Source organism: Orycteropus afer, unplaced genomic scaffold (assembly GCF_000298275.1).
Source record: "Orycteropus afer afer isolate SDZICR_OR568_19922 unplaced genomic scaffold, OryAfe1.0 scaffold00040, whole genome shotgun sequence".
Lineage (NCBI taxonomy): Eukaryota > Metazoa > Chordata > Mammalia > Tubulidentata > Orycteropodidae > Orycteropus > Orycteropus afer.
Genome location: NW_006921627.1, coordinates 547351 through 566692, shown reverse-complemented (window position 1 = coordinate 566692; position 19342 = coordinate 547351). Strand labels below are relative to the sequence as shown.

Here is a 19342-nt window from a genome sequence, read left to right as displayed (position 1 = left end):
CTCTCTCTCTCTCTCTCTCTTTTTTTTTTTTAAACATATCTACCAGTGAAACAACAGAGATTAGCCAAGGTGTCTGAGAAATTAGGATTAGCACCCAGGTGTTCCATACTTTTCTGTCACACTGAATTGCTCTCTTAAAAGGTTTGGGATAAACTTAAGGTTATTTATTTGTATAAGTGAGGCTGATTGTTGTAGAATTGAATCCATAAAGGATGCATATTGACTCATTTGGTGCTGACCTCATGGCCACTCAGTTCTTCCTATTGATTACTTAGAGTGGCAAAAGCCATACTCTTTCTGAAGCTGAGGGGCAGTCTGGCTTGCTGGTCATTGAACAGCACAAAGCTTTGAGTTGCTCCGCCCTCAAGTTCCTTATCATGTTAAATGGTAAGGATAGGGTAGAAAATGAAGATACATCCCTGTGCTTAAGATTCTATCTAGGTGGAAGGAAAGGTAAGCAAATAAAATCAGCAAGGAACACACAGGCAGTCATGGGTGACAGTATGGACAACTCGTGCTTGCCTTTAATGCTCTGTAATCTGCCCTCACTTAGAAAGGATTGAACCGATTCCTACTCACAACAAATTCTTCATCACAGTCACCTTCACTTGCTGCACATGCAGCTTTTAGATCATGGAAAAGGCTTCCAGTCTTTTCTTGAACTGAAGTAAGGCAAATAAGAAGTGTGTGCATCTGTTCTGACTCACATACAAATGTAAAGACATACTTGTTGTTATTTGCAGTCGAGTCTGCCCGACTCCTAGCGACCCCTCCTTGGGTTTCCGAGGCAGTATCACTACGGAAGTAGGATTGCCCAAACTTCCTTCTGAGGAGTGGCTGGTGGGTTTGAACCACCAGCCTTCTGGTTAGCAGTCAAGTGCCTTAGGCACTATGCTACCAGAGCTCCCAAAGACATACTTAGGAGTGGATTTTGTTGGTAATCAGGGACTGCCCATACTTGCCATGCATTATAGTAACAGCTAAAATAGTAACAGCTAAAATGTGTGGCGTGTTTGCTAAATCTAGTCCTTTGCTAAATGCTTTATATGCATTATTTTGTGTAATCCTTAAAAACAACTCCTTGATAGAGACAATTTTGACCCCATTTTGCAGATGAGGAAATTGAAGCCTAGTGATATAGAACTTGCCCAAGATCTCCCAGCTATTAAGTGATGGAATTGGGAGTAGACTTTGAGTGTCAAAATGCTTTTGAAGCATCAGGTAAAATACAGTAAATCCCTAGGTTTATTGTATAACAATAAACATTTGCTTTAGGGACAACTTGTTTAGGGACAACTTGTACTTGCCCTTTAATGTTATATAAATTTGCCTTCACTTTGAAACAATTAACCAACCCCTACTGGCAACAGATTCCTCAACACAATCACCTTCACTTGTTGCAAGTGCAGCTTTTAAATCATGGAAAAGGCGTCTAGCCTTTTCTTGCACTAACCAGACCAAATCAAACTCACTGCCACGGAGTTGGGTCTGACTCATAGTGACCCCTCCTTGGGTTTCCAAGGCGGTATCACTATAGAAGTGATTGCCCAACCTTCCTTCCAATTAGTGGCTGGTGGGTTTGAACCACCAGCCTTCTGGTTAGCAGTCAAATGCCTTAGGCACTACACCACCAGAGCTCCTTCTTGCACTAAAGTAAGGCTAAATAAGAACCATATGCACTTGTTCTGATTGACCTAAAATTTGACTCAATGACATACTCAAAAATGAATGTGGTTCATAAGGGGGAACTACCTGTATTTAGAAGAATATTCGGTGGACTGAGTTTTAAATACTGTGCAAAGCAGGCGAGGGATATGGATTATCAGTGAAATGGGCAGAACTTATACACCAGAAGTAATTCTTTGTTCTTCTTTAGGCTATGGAAGACCTGGTGATTGCAGGGCTAGTGAAGTACATTGGGGTTTCAAACTTCAACCATGAGCAGCTTGAGAGACTTTTGAGTAAGTCTGATTTGAGAGTCAAGCCAATAACTAACCAGGTGAGCTTCTACACATTGTAAAAGGATTTAATGAGTGTAGTTGTCTTTTCAGTTATTACATCCATGTGGCTATACTAGAAATGCATAAATATGCATTTTTCCTTAAGGCTGTCACAATTGTAACTTATGATCTTAGGCAAGTGAAGGAGTGAATAGACAATTGAGGTTTTTCGTTTTTTTTTCCTGATACTTTATTGACTGGGGCATTTATATTGTAAGGTGGGGCTGGAGCTACAACTTATTTTTCCACTTGCAGATATGGGGTATGTTACCAAGTCTGTTCAGAACTGGTGAAAAGTTGTGGCAGACCCCTCAATTATAGTGCTTCTGTGAAAACTTAAGGGACATTTCCTCCCCCCTTTTCTAGCCCATGCATTGGCAGCTATAAAGGGATGGATAACGGAATGAATCTCAGACCAGGTTCAGACTCTGGCTATACTGGTGTATTGTACTTTTTTCCTTCAATGCAGAGAAATGACTTCTGAGGGAAGGCTTATTGCATTTCTAGACTGACTGACTGGTTTTATATGTCGAAATAACATTTTTGTGGTACTTAAAGTTTTTATTAAGGCATAAAATGCACATGCAAGAATGGAGCTTGATAAATTCTCATAAACTGTGACCAGCATCCAGATTAAGAAAGAGAACATCACCACTACTCCAGAAGCGCCCCCAACCATGCTCTTTTCTAGTCACCCTGCCCTGTTTCTGCAAAGGGTAACCACCATTCTGATTTCTAGCATATAGATTAGTTTTTGAACTTTATATAAATAAAATAATACATTATTTCCTCTTCTGTGTTTGGCTTTTCACTGAATGTTGTTTGTTAATCTATATTTGTGTATGATTGTGGTTCGTATGTTCTTACTTCTGTGTAGTATTCCATTGTGTGAATACCATAGTAGGATAGTTACCTGTTCTGTTGTTGATGGGCACTTAGATAGTTTCCAGTTTGAGGCTATTAAACATAGAGCATCACTTTTTTTTTCCCTTTAATAAGTAAACTTGTTTTTATACACACAGAAAAGGGGGTAAGTCATAAAGTGCAGGGCGCATTGAGTTTTCATAAGTAACAGATTCAAGTGAGCACCCAGAACAAGAAACAGAATATCCTTAGCGTCCAGAAACACCTCTCATGTCCAGTTTTAGTCACTATCTACAGAGAGTGATAATTATCCAAACCTTTGTAAGGTGGAAATCTTTCAGAGAATGAAAACTCAAATATTTTCCATTATATACAGGGTGATAGAAAAGTGGTGGCTGCGCCTGTCAAAGGTAGAAAACTAACAAGACCTGGGAAAATGATACTGTCCCATTCAGTTCTACCTCTCACGGGTTTCACCATACACGTAGAATCTGTTTACATGTGTAATATATTCTGTTTTGGGCTGGCTTTTTTTGTTGAGTGGCACTTTAAATAACTAGGAAAGATTGTTGCCTTGTTTATGGGAATGAGGTGGGTTTGGAAAGGGTATTTTCTAGCTAGGGTTGTGAACACCCAGGAATGCAGGGTCCTTGGAAACGTTTTCAGAAAGCCAGGCAGGCTTCTTTCTTTCTTTTTTTGTCAGTCTTTTTTTTTTTTTTTTAATAAATATATTATTTTGTAGTGTCTATTACAAGAGAACTCTGGCTTTTGCATTTTATGGGGACCTCCTAAAGAAAGCTCAGGAGTGTGTGCAGCCATTTGCAGCACTCCTCCAAACTCAGGGAGTGAGGACAAAGGGTGGTGCCCAACAAACCTCCTCCAGGCCACCTCAACTGGCTCCATCCCTCTGCTTCACTCTTTCTACAGCATCTATTCAACACACTGTGATGCCCAGTGTCTGTCATTTCTGCAAACAAACATTTAGCTGGGGAGAGCTCAGACCTGACCAAAAGGAAAGGCGGGCTAGTTCCCCAAATCACAATGCGACTGGACAGAGCTCCTGAGTCCGTGGGAGATGCCCAGGCAGGCTTCTCTTTTGGTGGCTTTCCTGACTGCTGATTTTGCTGTGCTGTGCTCTGCATGTTCTTGAGAGCCTGCTTCTCCTACCCCAGAGGCACTATTGATAGTCCTCTTCTGTTCATGTAAAACAAGTATTTGTTTTAGGTTTACTTGCAACCTGGAATTGTGCAGGAGACTTCATAGAATGTGGGGAAGACAGATATCCTGCTCTCAAGTGCCTTAAAATGTTAGTGGGAGTCACCTATAGCATGTATAGGTCACATATAGCTCCCCACTTTCATTTATTCATTCAGCAAATATTTATTTAACATCTTCTAGATGTCTGCATTGCCCTGGGTACTGGGGATAACATCTGTGAACAACACACATAAAAATATTTTCCTTCAGGCGCTTGTTTTCTAGTGACATAAACAATGAGCAAATCATTAAAGTATATAAGATGTCAGAGAGTGACAAGTGCTATAGGGGAAAATAAAGGAGAGAAGGGAGAATAGGACATTGGAGAGTTGAAGGGTTTTTTTTTTTTTTTTTTTAGTTGTGGTAACTATATAGGCAACACATTATTTGCCTTTTCAACATTTTTCACATGTACAATTCAATGACATTAGTTTTGTTTATCATGTTGTTCAACCATTACCATTAACTATGTTTCCAAAATTTCCCATCATTCTTAATAGAAGCTCAGTATCCCCTTAGCAGTGAGTCCTCCTTTTCCCCTTCCTCCCATGGAGAGTTACAGTTTTTAAGTAAGGCAATCAGGGGAGGCTTCACTGAGAAGGTGATATTTAAGCAGTCACATGACACAGGTATTCCTTGAGACCATAGGTTCATGTGCTGACTAGAATCTTGCAGTGTGCTTGTCTAACCTTTTTACTTTATGGATGGAGACGCTCAGGCCTACAGATGGATCACAGAGCTAGTCAATGACAGAACCAAGATATTAGTGTTGTCTCTTGACTTTATTTTTAGAGTTTTTCTAGTAAACTATTAGTCTGAATATTTTCTGTAACTGTGATTCTATTTGTAGATCGAGTGCCACCCATATCTTAATCAGAGGAACCTGATTAGTTTTTGTCAAGCCAGAAATATCTCTGTGACTGCTTACCGTCCTCTTGGTGGTTCACGGTAAGATGCCTCAGGTGATCATGTTAGTTAAGGCCCTAGCAGGAGGTAGATACCCCGCTCTCCGTTAGTTTGGATGGTTCAAGGAAGGTTTAACAAAGATATACGCAAGGTGTAGAGAAACCATAAGGGAGCTCACAGTTGGCATAGGTAATGCCTCTAGACCCTATGCACCAATGAGAGAGAGCTGTTACTAGAAGCCAGAAGGAGAGGGTCATTTTGAGAGGGGTGCTTGAGAGGAGCAGTGGCCTTTCAAGGGACTTAACTAGTTTGAAGTTAACTTCTGTTACTGATTTCTTGATTAGTACATCTGGTCTGCTATTAAACCAGTCTCTCAAGATATTTCACAGACATGTCAGTCTTTAACTCAAATTCTACATGTCATTTTCCTACTGTGTTCCATACTTGGAAATCAATCCTTTCCCATTTCCCTCAATCCAACCCTCAACCACCAAGATCTGTCAGTTATTCTGGCAGAAACGTTTTGTTTCTTGATCTCTAGTTTTACTATCAAGGAGCCCTGGTGGCACAGTAGTTAAGTGCTCAGCTGCTAACTGAAAGGTGGGTGGTTTGAACCCACCAGTTGCTCTGTGGGAGAAAGATGTGGCAGTCGACTTCTGTGAAGGTTACGTGGAGCCTTGGAAACCCTATGGAGCAGTTCTGCCCTGTCTTGTAGGATCGCTATGAGTGAGAATCAACTCATCGGCAATGGGTTTTAGTTTCATCATCACTGCTCTAGTTAAGAGTTCCCTTAGGTTATTATAATAGCCTCTTAACTCCTTCCCTCCCTCCCAGATTTCTACCGTTTCAATCTTTTACCCACATGGCTACTGAAGGGAGCTGTCTCTGCATGATCATCTCACCTTCCTGCCTGCTTAAAATTCTTCCGTTCTTGGCATGGCATCTGAGGCTCATCTTAGCTGGCCTTTGCCTGCCTCTGGCTTCATTTTTTCCCCTTCCCCACAAACATTTTATGTATCAACCATATGAAACTAGTTGTGGTTCCTTGTAGGACATGTTCTTTGTAGTGTCTATGCCTTTGCAGTGTCTATGCCTTTGCATATATTTTTCTCTTTACTTGGAAATGTTATTATTTTTAAGTCTGACTAACTCCAGTTTCTGATTTAAGGTCCAGTTCAACATCACCTTCTCCAGGAAGCCTCCCTGACTCCCCTTGTCCATATTTCATTCACAGTCCTAGTCACACTCTCTTGTCATTGTTTCTAGTCTCTTCCACTAGACTGCTACTTGAGAGCAGAGACTGTATCTTTGTATCTTACTCATTATTGTATTCTCAGTCCTTAACTCTGGTGCCTGGGATATATTGGATACTGAAATTATTTAAATTTTTATTTATTACCTGTGTGCTTTCCATATGAAATGGGGCATGTGTGTGAACTTGGTAGCAACTGGGGAGTTCCTAGAAGACTGGGTCATATTCCACAGTTAAGCTTTGGGTGGAGGAACCCCAAGGTTAGGTGAGTGGTAGGAGCCATTAACACGAAGAGAAGCTCACTGAAGCCCTGGTTTGTTGGCTGGAAATAAAGGGATTCTGCTTAGTTCCTTCAGTAGACTTTGAGGACCATATGTAGCTGTGTGCTTGAAACTTAGTAACTGCTTAATAAATATTGGTTAAAACAGTGGCTCACTCTCCAGAGTTATTAGACCTATTCCTCTTTTGCCTGGACGGAAGTCATAGTCTTCAAAATCTCTTGTAATAAAGGTTCCACATGTTCACATTATGAACTCTTTCATGGCCTTTGAGATGAGCTTTTCTGAGATATGACCATTGTCAGCACACATTTCTTAATAGTGCCATAGGAACTATGCAGGGAGCCCCGGTGGCATGAGTAAAGAGCTCAGTTACTAACTGAAAGGTTGGAGGTTCAAACCCGCCCAACAGCTCCATGGAAGAAAAGTCCTGGCAAGCTGTTCCTGTAAAGATTATGGCCTAGAAAACCCTATAGGACAGTTCTGCTGTATGTGTCTTAGTTGTCTAGTGCTGCTGTAACAGACATATCACAAGTGGATGGTTTTAACACACACCAATTTATTTTCTCAAAGTTTAGGAGGCTACAAGGCCAAATCAGAGTGCCTGCTCTTGGTGAGGCTTCCTCTGTCTGTCAGTTCTGGGGGAAGGTCCTTGTCTCCTGTCAGCACGTTGGGCCCAGTATTCTGGAGATCTCCATGTATCTTGGCACCAATCTTTGACTGGGTCCAGGAGGATACCCTTCACTTCTAGCTCTTATTTCTTGGTAGTAGTGGGTCCCTCCCTCTCTGCTCACTTCTCTCTTCTTTTATCTCTTGTTAAGATAAAAGGTGTTGTAGGCCACACTCCGGGGAAACTCCCCTTACATTGAATCATGGCTGTGATCTGATTAAGGGGTTACATCTCACCATCTCATCATCCTCTTACCACACTGATTGGCTGATCGCATCAGATCACATCATGGGGGATGTTTACATCCTTATGCAACTGCCAAACTATTAAGAATCATGGCCCAGCCATGTTGACACATATTTTTTTGGGATACAATTCAATCCATGACATTATGAGTTGGAATCAATTCAACAGCACATAACAACAACAACAACAACAACAGGCAGTATGCTAGGTCTAAAATAGAAAGCTGTGAAATCAGAGAGTCCTTAAATGTCAGCATTTATGGTTAGTCTGGATTCCAGGGCTAAAGCCCTAAGAATCCACTGCCTGATATGCTCAGATATTGCTACATCGTTCTTCAGAAAAAGCACAAAATATACATGAAAAGTGGTAATGTGTAGCTGCATTCACCAAAAGTGTTAAGAGTGGTTATTTCTAGATGGTGGGGTTTAGGATGATATGCTTTTCTGTGTTGTTTAAAAATCTATTTTGTTTACGTTGAAGAAAGTTTTTTGTGTTTTTTTTTAAAGAAAGAAGCTTATGTGTTCAATCTTTTAGCTCACTAACCTGCCCTGGTCTCTTTCTAGTGAGGGGGCTGACCTGATGGATGATCCTCTGATTAAGAGGATTGCACCGAAATACCATAAGTCTCCAGCTCAGGTATGTGGATGGAGGGCTGTTTGCTTGTCTGGCAGTAGACTTTTTCACATCCTCTTGGAGTCATTGGACTTTGTGGAGGAGGCAGGGGTTAGCTTGCTCTTGATGAGTTGATGACTAATTGCAAATTTCAAATGTTTACCACCATATTCCCATTTAGTCAAGCTACTCAATCTTGCTTATCAAGACTCAGAGGGTGATTTTCTACTTGTAGAGTTCCCAGTCATCTCTGTCCCCACCAACAGAATTGATATTTAGTATAAAGTGGATCAAAGGAGCCCTGGTGGCATAATGGTTAAAGCATTTGGCTGCTAACCGAAAGGTCAGTGGTTTGAACCCACCAGCTGCTCCGTGGGAGAAAGATGAGGCAGTCTGATTTTGTAAAGATTTTTACAGCCTTGCAAAACCTATGGGGCAGCTCTACTCTGTCCTGTAGGGTTGTTATGAGTCAGAATCCATGCAATGGCCACGGGTTGGTTTATTTTTTAAAATAAAGTGGAACAGAGAAGTAGTTTATTAAACTCTTTCTTATTCTAAGATTTGTTTGGCTGATTGGACACCTGTTAATGAAGTCTCATTAAGGTGTAGCAGGTCTTCTGACCTTCTCCTTAGGCCAGTGGTAGGCATTACAGATGTACTGGTAGAACTGTTTAGAAAATGCTGATTTGATTTCTAAATCACTTTGGTATAAAAGAGCTTGTAATAAATGCTCCTATTGTCCCTGAATTTTGGACTTTTACTGCACAATAAAACTCAAACTGTTAGGAAAATTACGTAGATTTGATTCCATATGATTTCCCCTTGTGATATTAGACTTTTTTTTTTTCTCCCTACAGATATTGATCCGATTTCAGATCCAGAGGGATGTAATAGTGATTCCCAAATCTGTCAATCCGAAGCAGATTCAAGAGAATTTTCAGGAAGGTGTTTTCTTTCTTCTATTTAGCTCTGGTAGTGTAGTGCCTAACCAGACTGCTAACCAGAAGACTGGCGGTTCAAACCCACCAGCCACTCTTCGGAAGAAAGGTTGGGCAATCTACTTCCGCCTCAGAAACCCAAGGAGGGGTCACTATGAGCCAGGTTCAACTCGATGGCACATAACAACAACAACAACATTTAGAAGGATTTAGGATCATGTATTAATGAGGGTGGGTTAACTACTATAAAAACAAGCCCAGGATCACTGTACCTTAATGCAATAGTGGTTTATTTCTCTAGATAAACTGTGGTTCACTATGGGTGCTGGCAGTTAGCCTTTTACTCAGTGATTCGAGGACCTAGGCTTCTTCCCTCTTAGGGATCCACTCTCCTGCAGGACCTTGGGGTTTTTTCTGTTCATCATGCAGATGAGGAACGAGAAAAGATCTTATGTAGGAGATTTTTATGGGTCGTATCATTTCCACTCTCACCGAACTGGCAGAATACAGACACATGGCCACATCAAGCTACAAGGGAGTCTGGGATGTTATATGCTCAGGAGGAAGAGGAAGCAGGTTTGGTGGGCAGCAAGCTAATGTCTGCCACAGGGAGGCTAACTTAACTGGTCATTGGGATGGTTGCCTGGAGTGTTGTGTTGGAAAGGTTTTTGATCCTGATTCCTACCTAGTTTGTTTTGAGAGGTAGGGTTAAAGACTGACTGGATAGGTATCTTTATTTGCCAGAATATGTCCAAAACACTTAGAGGCAATGGTCCCTTTGAGGACAGTGTTTTATTTTATTTTTCTTACCTCAGCCAAAGAACTTCAGAAGTGTGTGAATTTGCTTCTGGAACTATATATGGCTTCTGTCTGAGGACACAGCCTATAGCACAGTGACTACTAAGACTTGGAATTCCAGAAGCCCAACCCATCACTTCACAGTGGTGTAAACCTCTCTAAGCTTAGTGTTTTTCATCAGTAAAGTAGGGTTAATCAGAATACCTATCTCATAAAGTTGTTGTGAGGATTAAATATAATAATGCATATAAAGTGATTAGCTTCCAAAAACCAAACCAAACTCTGCCATCAAGTCGATTACAACTCATAGCGACCCTCATTGGATTTCTAAGGCAATCAATCTTTATGGAAGGAGACTGCCTCATCTTTCTTCATGGAGCAGCTGGTGGGTTTGAACCACTGACCTTTGAGTTAGCAGCCAAATGCCTTAACCACTACACCACCAGAACTCCTTAAAGTGGTTGGACTAGTGTCTTGGTATATAGAAGCATCTGATCATATTAGATGGTAATCCTTATTAACATCATCAATGTCACTGAAGTCATCCTTGGAACTATTTCATGGGTGATAGGTATCCTTAGGCATTCAGCTGCTAACCTAAATTTCAGTGGTTCTAACCCACCAGCTGCTCCACAGGAGAACAATGAGGCAATCTGCTTTTGTAAAGATATAAGGTGTGGGAAACAAACACTATGGGGCAGTTCTCACCTGTCTTATAGGGTCATTATGAGTCAGAATCGACTTAATGGCAGTAGGTTTAGGTATTCTTAGTAACCCATACCCATTAGTTATATCACCATAAACTGTGTGAGCTTGGGATTAACTAGGCAACTGGATCTTCAGTAGATAGAGTTCTGTGATGCCCAGAAATTTACCATCATGTGGGTCTTTGAGCTTCTCAGCAGCTCCACGAGGGTGCTACTGTATCCCTAGTGTTTAGGCTAATAGTACAAAACAACTGCTCAGTAAGTATTAATTGATCATTACCCTCAGGCTTTTTGTGGCTATTGGGGTGGTTGAGGTGGGGCACAGCTTCATTATTGGCAAGTGTAGTATTTCCCATTAGTAGAGGCAAGATACCTAAGATAAGGAGATCTTGGAAAAGAAGGGTGAGTACTCACATGTAGGTGTAGTGCTCACAGTGCCATGTCTACTGGGCACCTGCCAGTGGGCAATGTGTTCCCCTTCCCACCTCCTACCTATATACACTTACCATCCTTCCTAAGATGCCCTGGTCTTTAAGTGTTGCAGACCAGCAAAAGGAGACCAGTCAATGAGGCTTTAAGCCTGAAAAGTGTCTGTGAGTTTGGCTCAGCTATAAACTATACTCTTTCATATAACTTCTGAGGGGCCTCTTGAAATTATACATCAAATCTTGGGCCAGCTGTTAGAATTTGATAGTTAGTGGCTGACTGGCTCTGTCCACATGGGGAGCCAGCTAAGGTGCCTTCTGTCTCCTGCAATGCAGCCAGGATTCCTGGTTATACCTCCTGGAAGGGCATATGTGAAGAAGATCCTCTAACCTCTCTGGTGTGAGAAGCCTCATCTCCTGAATATCCACAGAGGTTCATAACTGTGTGAGTGAGTTCAGAATTTGGCAGGATTGTGCTCAGGTTTGATTGCAAGTGTGAAAGCTAAGACACTTTCTACATTCTTCCATTGTAGCTGTCAGTGCCATGGGGTCTCATGGCCTTGTGGCAGTAAGTGGACTTCAGGGACTTTAGGCATGAAAGCTAAATGCCCTGTTCCTTTGTATTAGACCTGCTACATACTGAACGGAGATGCTGTTCTTGGTCCAGTCAGGCAGAATCAGGCAGATGTGTGGCCCTGAATGACCAAAAGCAGATGTGATTTGATAGGCTGAGGATGGAGACCAGAAAGAAGTGTTATAAGAAGAGGAGGTTGAAGTATCGTCATATCAAGAGGAGCACATGGGCTGAAATAGGCACTTACCCTGCCTAGGAGCTGGGTAAATAGGATCAAATAGGGAACCCGAAGGAGTGTTGAGTAAGGCAAGAGTGCTAGCCCTCAGTGGAGAGGCTGGTGGACTGAGCCTAATACCTTTTCTCCCAGCCCCAGATACCCACTCAGTAATGGTGGACTGACACTGCTCCAGGCCTGAATTTGTTGAGACTCTTCTAAAACTGCTGTTTAAGCCTTAATCCAAACTATGCTCCTTCGCTTCCCTACTCTCCACCTGCCAGAATTATGTTTACAAGGTATGGTAAAACCTATTGACACCAGAACCTACATAAGGTGGAAACCTGTCAGAGAAGGAAAATTCAAATATTTCCCACTAAAACGAGCAATGGAAAAGTGGTTAAGACTGTACCTTGTCAAAGATGGAAAACTTGTAAGTCCTGGAAAAACAAAGCAGTCCCAATGAGTTCCGGCTCTCACAGGTTTCACTGCATGTTAGTTTCCTTGGGGTGCCATAACAAGGTACCACAGACTGAGTGGCTTAAAACAATAGAAATGTATTGTCTCACAGTTCTGGAGACTGGAAGCCTGAAATCAAGGTGTCAGCAGGGCCATACTCTCTCTGAAGGCTCTAGGGGAGGAGTCTTCCTTGCATCTTCCTAGCTTCTTTTGGCTTCTGGCAGTTCTTGGTGTTCCTTGACTTGTAGCTGTATCTCTCCAGTCTCTGCCTCTATTGTCACATGACCACCTTCCCTGTATCTCTGTGTGTCCTCTCCTCTTTTTATAAGAACACAAGTCATTGGATTCAGAACCTACCCTAATCCAGTATGACCTCATCTTAATTAATCACATCTACCAAGACTCTAGAACCTCAAAACGTGACCTTTTTGGAAATAACAAAAGAAGGTAGTAGGGTGATGCCAATATGCCCTCTGGAGGGTCACATTTTGAGGTTCTAGGTGGGCACGAAATTTTGGGGGACACTATTCTATCACCTGCATATGATGTGACTGATTTCTCCAGTATAGTGCATCTCCTGTGGGGTAGAGGTTGGGGTCCTGTGGACTGTCACCCTCCAGAGGGCATATTGGCATCACCCTACTACCTTCTTTTGTTTACTCCTCTGGAGTAACTCTCTCCAGGCACAGAGGGGTTGACACTTTCTCATGAAAAATATTACAGGAGGGGATCATATTCCTCAAGTGTGTTTGAGGCAAAAAAAAAAAAAAAAAACCAACATGAGGGAAGTAGGTTAGAATACTATATTAGAAGGAATAGAAAGTGATTGCTCATATAAATAATTTATACTGTGACATAGATACGTTAGAATTTAGTCTCAGGGACCAATCGACTCCCTGATTAGTAGAGGTGTATGGAACAATTTTTTTTTTGAGCAGTGGGAAAAATTCTTTGCTGTGCCTTTCTACTATTCCTATATATTCCTTACACCTGTGAGATTATTGCAATATTTTATCCCATCTTTCCAAGGTTTCCTAACATTAGCCTAGACTAAGGCAACACCAGTCAAATAATCAAAATCAAAGTGTACTCTGGGAATGTAGGAGTTTCAGATGCCTAACGAAGTGTTCCTTTTACATTTTTGTGTCCCCCACAGAGATAGTGCAGTGCTTGGCACATAACAGCTGCTGAAATAAATACTGCTGAAGTGAATTTGCCAAACATTTTATTTTGGCTGTAGGTGTTTGATTTTGAATTAACAGAAGAAGAAGTAGATGAGCTTCTCTGCCTGGACAGGAATTTCCGAATGGCCAAATTCCCCATGTAAGTATGACACCTTTATTTCCTTTTAAAATTAGAGGAAGCAATGTACAGATTGGATGACTAGTTCCTAAATCAATATTGATTATAGACATATTAGGTTATTAAATCTTAAAAAAGGAGCCCTGGGGGCAAGTGGTTAAGTGCTTGGCTGCTAATTGAGAGATCAGTGGTTCAAACCCATGAGCTGCTGTGCTGGAAGGATGTGGTGATCTGTTTCCACAGAGATTATAGCCTTAGATGCACTCTGGTGCAGTTCTATTCTGTCCTTTTTGAACTCGGGCCACTGAATGAAGCCAAAGACTAATTTCATACGTGGGGGAGATTAAAAATTCGTAACTGTATCATTGAAAATGTTTCTCTTAAAAAATTATAATCATTCTTTGTTTCTATCTTTGATTTGTTTTCAGATCTGAAAACCACAAAGACTACCCTTTCCACATAGAGTACTAAGGAGAGTCCCTCATCCTCATTACCTGCTCAGCCCAGAAAAATCGTGTTTGGCGATGTTGTCCCTCCTGACAGAGTTCTCTTCTGTCCTGCCTCTGCAAACACCTCTGTGCTGGCAGCAACAGAAGCAGCTTTGCCTAGCAGTGGGAGGAGCAGTGTTTGATTTGAGTCGATTCCTGCGTGAAACACAAGCGTAGTTCACTGAGAAATCAGAAGAACTCAGGTGGTCCAAGTGATTGACTAAGTCAAAGAAAGAAAGTCGTGGGAGCAGTGATCACTATGTGCTAACTCTGCCCAACGTTGTTAGCCAGTGTGTGTTGTGGGTGACTTTTTAAAAAGAATAAAGGATATTCACATAAATTCATTTAATTCTCTGGAATGATTATTCCCAAATGTTTCATCCATTGGAGAATCCATACTATTCTTATGAATCTATTGAATACATAACCAAACCAAAAACCAAATCCACTGTCATCGAGTCAATTCTGACCCAAAGTGACCCCCATTGAGTTTCTAAGGCTGTAAATCTCTATGGAAATAGATTGCCTCATCGTCCTCCTGCAGAGCAGCTGGTGGTTTGAACAGCTGACTGGTTAGTAGCCAAATGTCTTACCCTCTATGCCAGAATTACATAGTGTGATAGAATTTTTTTTTTTTTTTACAAAACATGCCATATGGCCTCTACCCTATTTTAAAAAATAAGGATATTTGTTTACCTTGTGAATTATTTACCTACACATTGTTTTTTAAAAATAAAACATTGTATTTGGGAAATATTTGAGCATATACAAAAAAACTAAACTCACTGCTGTTGAGTTGATTCTACTCATAGCAACCCCTCATTGGGTTTCCGAGACAGCATCACTATGGAAGTAGATTGCCCAATCTTCCTTCTGGGGAGTGGCTGGTAGGTTTGAACCACCAGCCTTCTGGTTAGGAGTCAAATGCCTTAGGTACTATGCCACCAGAGCTCCATATTTAAGAGTTGTGAAATAGTGTATTGAATCTCCATACTCATTACCTTCAATGATTATCAACCATGGCCAATGTCCTTTTCTGTACTGCCCTGTTTCTCTACCAACCACCCACCCCCTAGATTAATTTGAAGCAAAATCCTAACCTTCACACATTGAAAGAAAATATAGGTGAAACTGGGAGGCTGTATCAATTCAACAGACAGACTTTTTTTTCTTATTTAAAATCTTATTTTTTTTTTTTAATGTGTGGTTTCATTTATATAAAGTTGAAAGACAAAGTTACAAAATAGGATACTGACTCTCCTAGCTGGGGAGCATGACAAGTAGCATGAGGAGGGCTTCTGGGGTGCTGGAAATGGCCTGTTTCTTGCTCTGGGGACTATGTGGAGATGCACAGTTTGTGAAAATTCACCAAGCTGTATTGTCATTTGTGCATGTTCCTGTATGTCAATTAAAAAGTACCTGGTGAAAAGAAAATGCATAATAATAGATGTTATTTAGAGCCAGATATAGGAGGTTTTAGGAGCTCTGGTAGCATAGTGGCTAAGACACTTGCCTGCTAACCAGAGGGCTGGCGATTCAAACCCACCAGCCACTCCTCGGAAGGAAGGTTGGGCAATCCTACTTCCGTAGTGATACTGCCTCGGAAACCCAAGGAGGGGTCGCTATGAGTCGGGGCCGACTCGACGGCACATAACAACAACAACAACATAGGAGGTTTTGAGTCCTGGTTCTGCGATCTTTGGGATCAGGAAGTCTCAAACTCTGTTTCTAAAATGGTAAACGTGATACTTGCCTTGAAGAGATGCTAGAAGTTATGGAGAACTAGTAAGAGCATAGTTTTAAAATGGTGTCAAACTATTTATTTATTTATGGTGTCAACCTCTTTTATATCCAGTAGCAGCCTGAGAACAAATTTTCATTAAAATAGAAAAAAGTCATGAGTATATCCCTTAGATATGAAAATGTAAGATCACTAGACACCTGTTACACCTGGGGCAATAAAAAGACTTTTATTAGTGGTCTGACAAAAGTGGCACCTCATCACATAGCCTTTGGTATATATAACTTGTCCTGAGTACAAAAAACCAAAATCAAACTCATTGCCATCAAGTCGGTTCTGACTCATAGTGACCCCTCCTTGGGTTTCCAAGATAGTATCTCTACAGAAGTAGATTGCCCAGTCTTTCTTCTGAGGAGTGGCTGGTGCGTTTGAACCACCAGCCTTCTGGTTAGCAGTCAGATGTTTAGGCACTACACCACCAAATCTCCCTGTCCTGAGTAGGAGTTGGTAATTTTGCTGATGGGTTAAGGATCCCCCTAAAGGGAAAAAGACCTGGACCCTTCTCTTTTGGGGGTTAATGTCATTAGACACTGATGGATTGAGATGGGGAAAGAGAAAAGATCTCATGGACTGAAGTTTGCTGGCAAACAAATATCAAGGGCCCCTGAATGGAATTCACAGGGTCATGTCTGGACTAATGATATAGATTTAACATTGGGACTGGGCTGGGTTCTCACAGGGAAGGGTAGAATGGTGACTGAGGCAGGACCCTTTCACATCCACTTACACTAGCACAGTTTCATGCTTAGGAGTGATAGCTAAGTGATGCATTTGACCTAAAAATATAGAGGTACCACCGTGGCTTGTGAGCAGCAAGCATCTCTCCATGCCAGGGAAGTAGGTGTGCCCTAAAATCATAATTTTTTTTTTTTTAAATTGTGATTTGGGTGAAAGTTTACAGAGCAAATTCATTTTCTATACAGAAGTTCACCACATACACTTTGTCTCATGACATTGACAAAATCTTAATTTTTAAATACTATTTTTGTTTGTATTTTTAAATAAAGTTTTCTGGTAAGTCAAATTGTAGGTGTGTGCAAAAACGGCAAGGAGGCCACATGTTCTGACTTCCTCTAATCCCACAAGAGGAAGACAGGATTACCAGCAGTAACCCAAGGCCTATTCCTACAAGGCCAGACATGCTGCCTCCCTCCAGCCCTTTTTCCAACCGTTCCTCCCAAAGCACCACCACCTTTCTCCTGGGTTCGATAATTCGCTGCAGTGGCCACACAGAACTCACAGATTATGGAGTTTATTAGGGAAGCACCAGACTACAATTCAAGTTCAGGAAAAATGCTCAGTCTCTCTCCCAGCCCACCGTCCCTCAGCCAACAGTCTCACAGTCTCTTTCCCAGCAGTGCTGGTCCCTCGGTGTCTCACTCAGCGATGCGTGTCTCTTGAGCCTCTTTCCCAGCAGCACGTGTCTCTTTCTGGGGTGTATGTCTCTTTCGGCAGCACATCTTCCTCAACCAGCAGTCCGAGAGAGAGTCCTGCCTCCAGGAGGCCTCCTTTTGAGCCCGGAAGGGTGGTCAAACTAGCCAGTCACAGCATCAGAACTCTAAGCACATGAGAGAGAGTGGGAACCTCCCAGAACATTGTATTGTGCCGCTCCCAACAGAAATAACCCAGGTGGATAGCTTCAGCAATCAGGAGCTCCTCAGTTGCTCATAGAAAATCCCACCTTAGAGTTTACAAAGACTTATGGGTAGAAAAGCCACACTAAGTAATTTACTATACTGCAGTGTGGAAACTCCAAATCAAGTATGAAACATATCTTGGCCACTTACCTAAAGGGCGGAGAGAGGATATGCACTCCTAGGTTTGTTTAGTGCAGTGTGCTAGATAATTAGTGCACATCATTTCCAATATGGCCCATAGACCCCAGGGAGGCTGTCACTGTTCCTGTCTGGCCTTGTTCTGTGCCCTTAGTTTCATACAGAATCTGCAGGGATATAGCTTTTATTTGACTCACTAGTTACCTCAGCCAACTTGCTTCTAGGACCTTGTGACTCCTATCCAAAGGGAGTTAGGTTAGAAGAAAATGTAGGCGTCTGTCCCCATTGTTCTCCCCCTATATTCTACACCATGGCATTGTATTCCTGTACTCTGAATTCCTTCCCCATGTGGCACAGTGCATGGAGAAGGTGTGGTAGTTAAGGTCATGTGTCAACTTGGCTGGGCCTGGTTTTGAGTGGCTGGGCAGCTGGATGTAGTATTCCCCATAATGAGACTGGTAATCAACTCCATGGTGGAATCTGCTGTGAGCAGCTGAGTAGCTGCCTCAGGGATGTGGTCTGCTCACAGTACATAAGAAGGTTTAAGCATGGTCTGTAGCTTTTGGCATGCCTGAGTTCTGCATATAGCCAAGTTGTTCAGCTGCCTGCCGTGTTGTCTGACGATCTTGGGACTCTTAATGGACTTAAATCAATGGCCTGCCATGTGGTTTAGTAATAGCAGGACTATGCCGTTTTACTTGTCAACCTTCAGTTTGTCAGCCTCAGCAGCTGCCTGAGTGAAGAAAGCCTCCAATTGCAGTGGGCTGGGAACAAGAGGCAGAGCTGAAGCCTCAGGTCGAGGGGCTTTCACTCAGCCTCTAGAACCTGGCACTTTGAACTCAGACTTCTATCCTTCTGAATTGAAAAAAAAAAACTCCTGTTTGCTAAAGCCGTTCATTTGTGGTATTTCTTGTTAGACTGGCATGAGGTAACCAAAACAGAATGTGGTACTCAGAGAGTGCGGTGCTGCTCTAATGGATACCTAGAATGTGGAAACAGGAGTGGAGTGCGTCCTTGATGAGAGTCACTGGCCTGAGAAGCCCTGGCATGAGAGGCCCTGGCACGAGAGGCAGCAGCTGCAGAGCCAAGAGAGACAGTCATGAAACAGCGACAGCCTTACCAACCGATGGAGGAGAAAGCAGGATGTCATTGGGTAGGTGGCTTTCTGGTGGAGGTGGAGTGGGTTGCCCTCAGGCATTAATTGCTAGAAGAGACCGGCATTAAATGAAGTAGTAGGTTGGTCGGCTGCCAGAGCAAAAAAGCTGAGTGCTCTTTGGGCAGAATGATTTCTGGTGGAGTGTGTTGCCTTCGGCATTAATTGATAGAAGCGGAGAGACCAAGGAAACGAGAAGCAGAGCTGCCTCAGCCTCAAAGGGTAGGACCATGGCCTCTGGGGGTGGAACCACAACAGCCCCCTAAGTTTCAAAGAGTCAGACTTTCACCAACTTGGTTCTGGAGTGTGGGGTTGCTCGTTCGTGTAGGCCAGCGAGATGGGGTCATAGCTGCTGCCCAAAAGTGAGAGGGCAGGGCTGCTATGTCCAAGAGGTAGAGGAATGGGACCAACCAGGTGGAAGCAGTGAGGTTCCTACTCAGATGAACTAGGGGACTGGAGCCACCCAGTGAAGGAGATCTGCACAGGTGCCAAGTTGACAAGGGGTAGAATTGTGGTAGTTAAGGTTATGTGTCAACTTGGCTGGGACTGGTTTTGAGTGGCTGGGCAGTTAGATGTAGTTATTCCTCATGATGAGACTGGTAATCAATTCCATGGTGAAATCT

General features: G+C 42.3%; 1 protein-coding gene across 1 annotated transcript in view; it reads left to right on the top strand.

The window, feature by feature from the left end:
• The window catches only part of AKR1E2 (aldo-keto reductase family 1 member E2), a 55001-nt gene extending 41028 nt beyond the window's left edge, over nucleotides 1-13973 (top strand). Inside the window, exons 5-10 of the mRNA XM_042780438.1 lie at nucleotides 1877-1999; nucleotides 4972-5069; nucleotides 8037-8109; nucleotides 8943-9032; nucleotides 13441-13523; nucleotides 13931-13973. Coding sequence (XP_042636372.1) covers nucleotides 1877-1999; nucleotides 4972-5069; nucleotides 8037-8109; nucleotides 8943-9032; nucleotides 13441-13523; nucleotides 13931-13973 — 510 coding nt within the window. The remainder of the gene's footprint in view (nucleotides 1-1876; nucleotides 2000-4971; nucleotides 5070-8036; nucleotides 8110-8942; nucleotides 9033-13440; nucleotides 13524-13930) is intronic.
• The last annotated feature ends 5369 nt before the right edge of the window (nucleotides 13974-19342 follow it).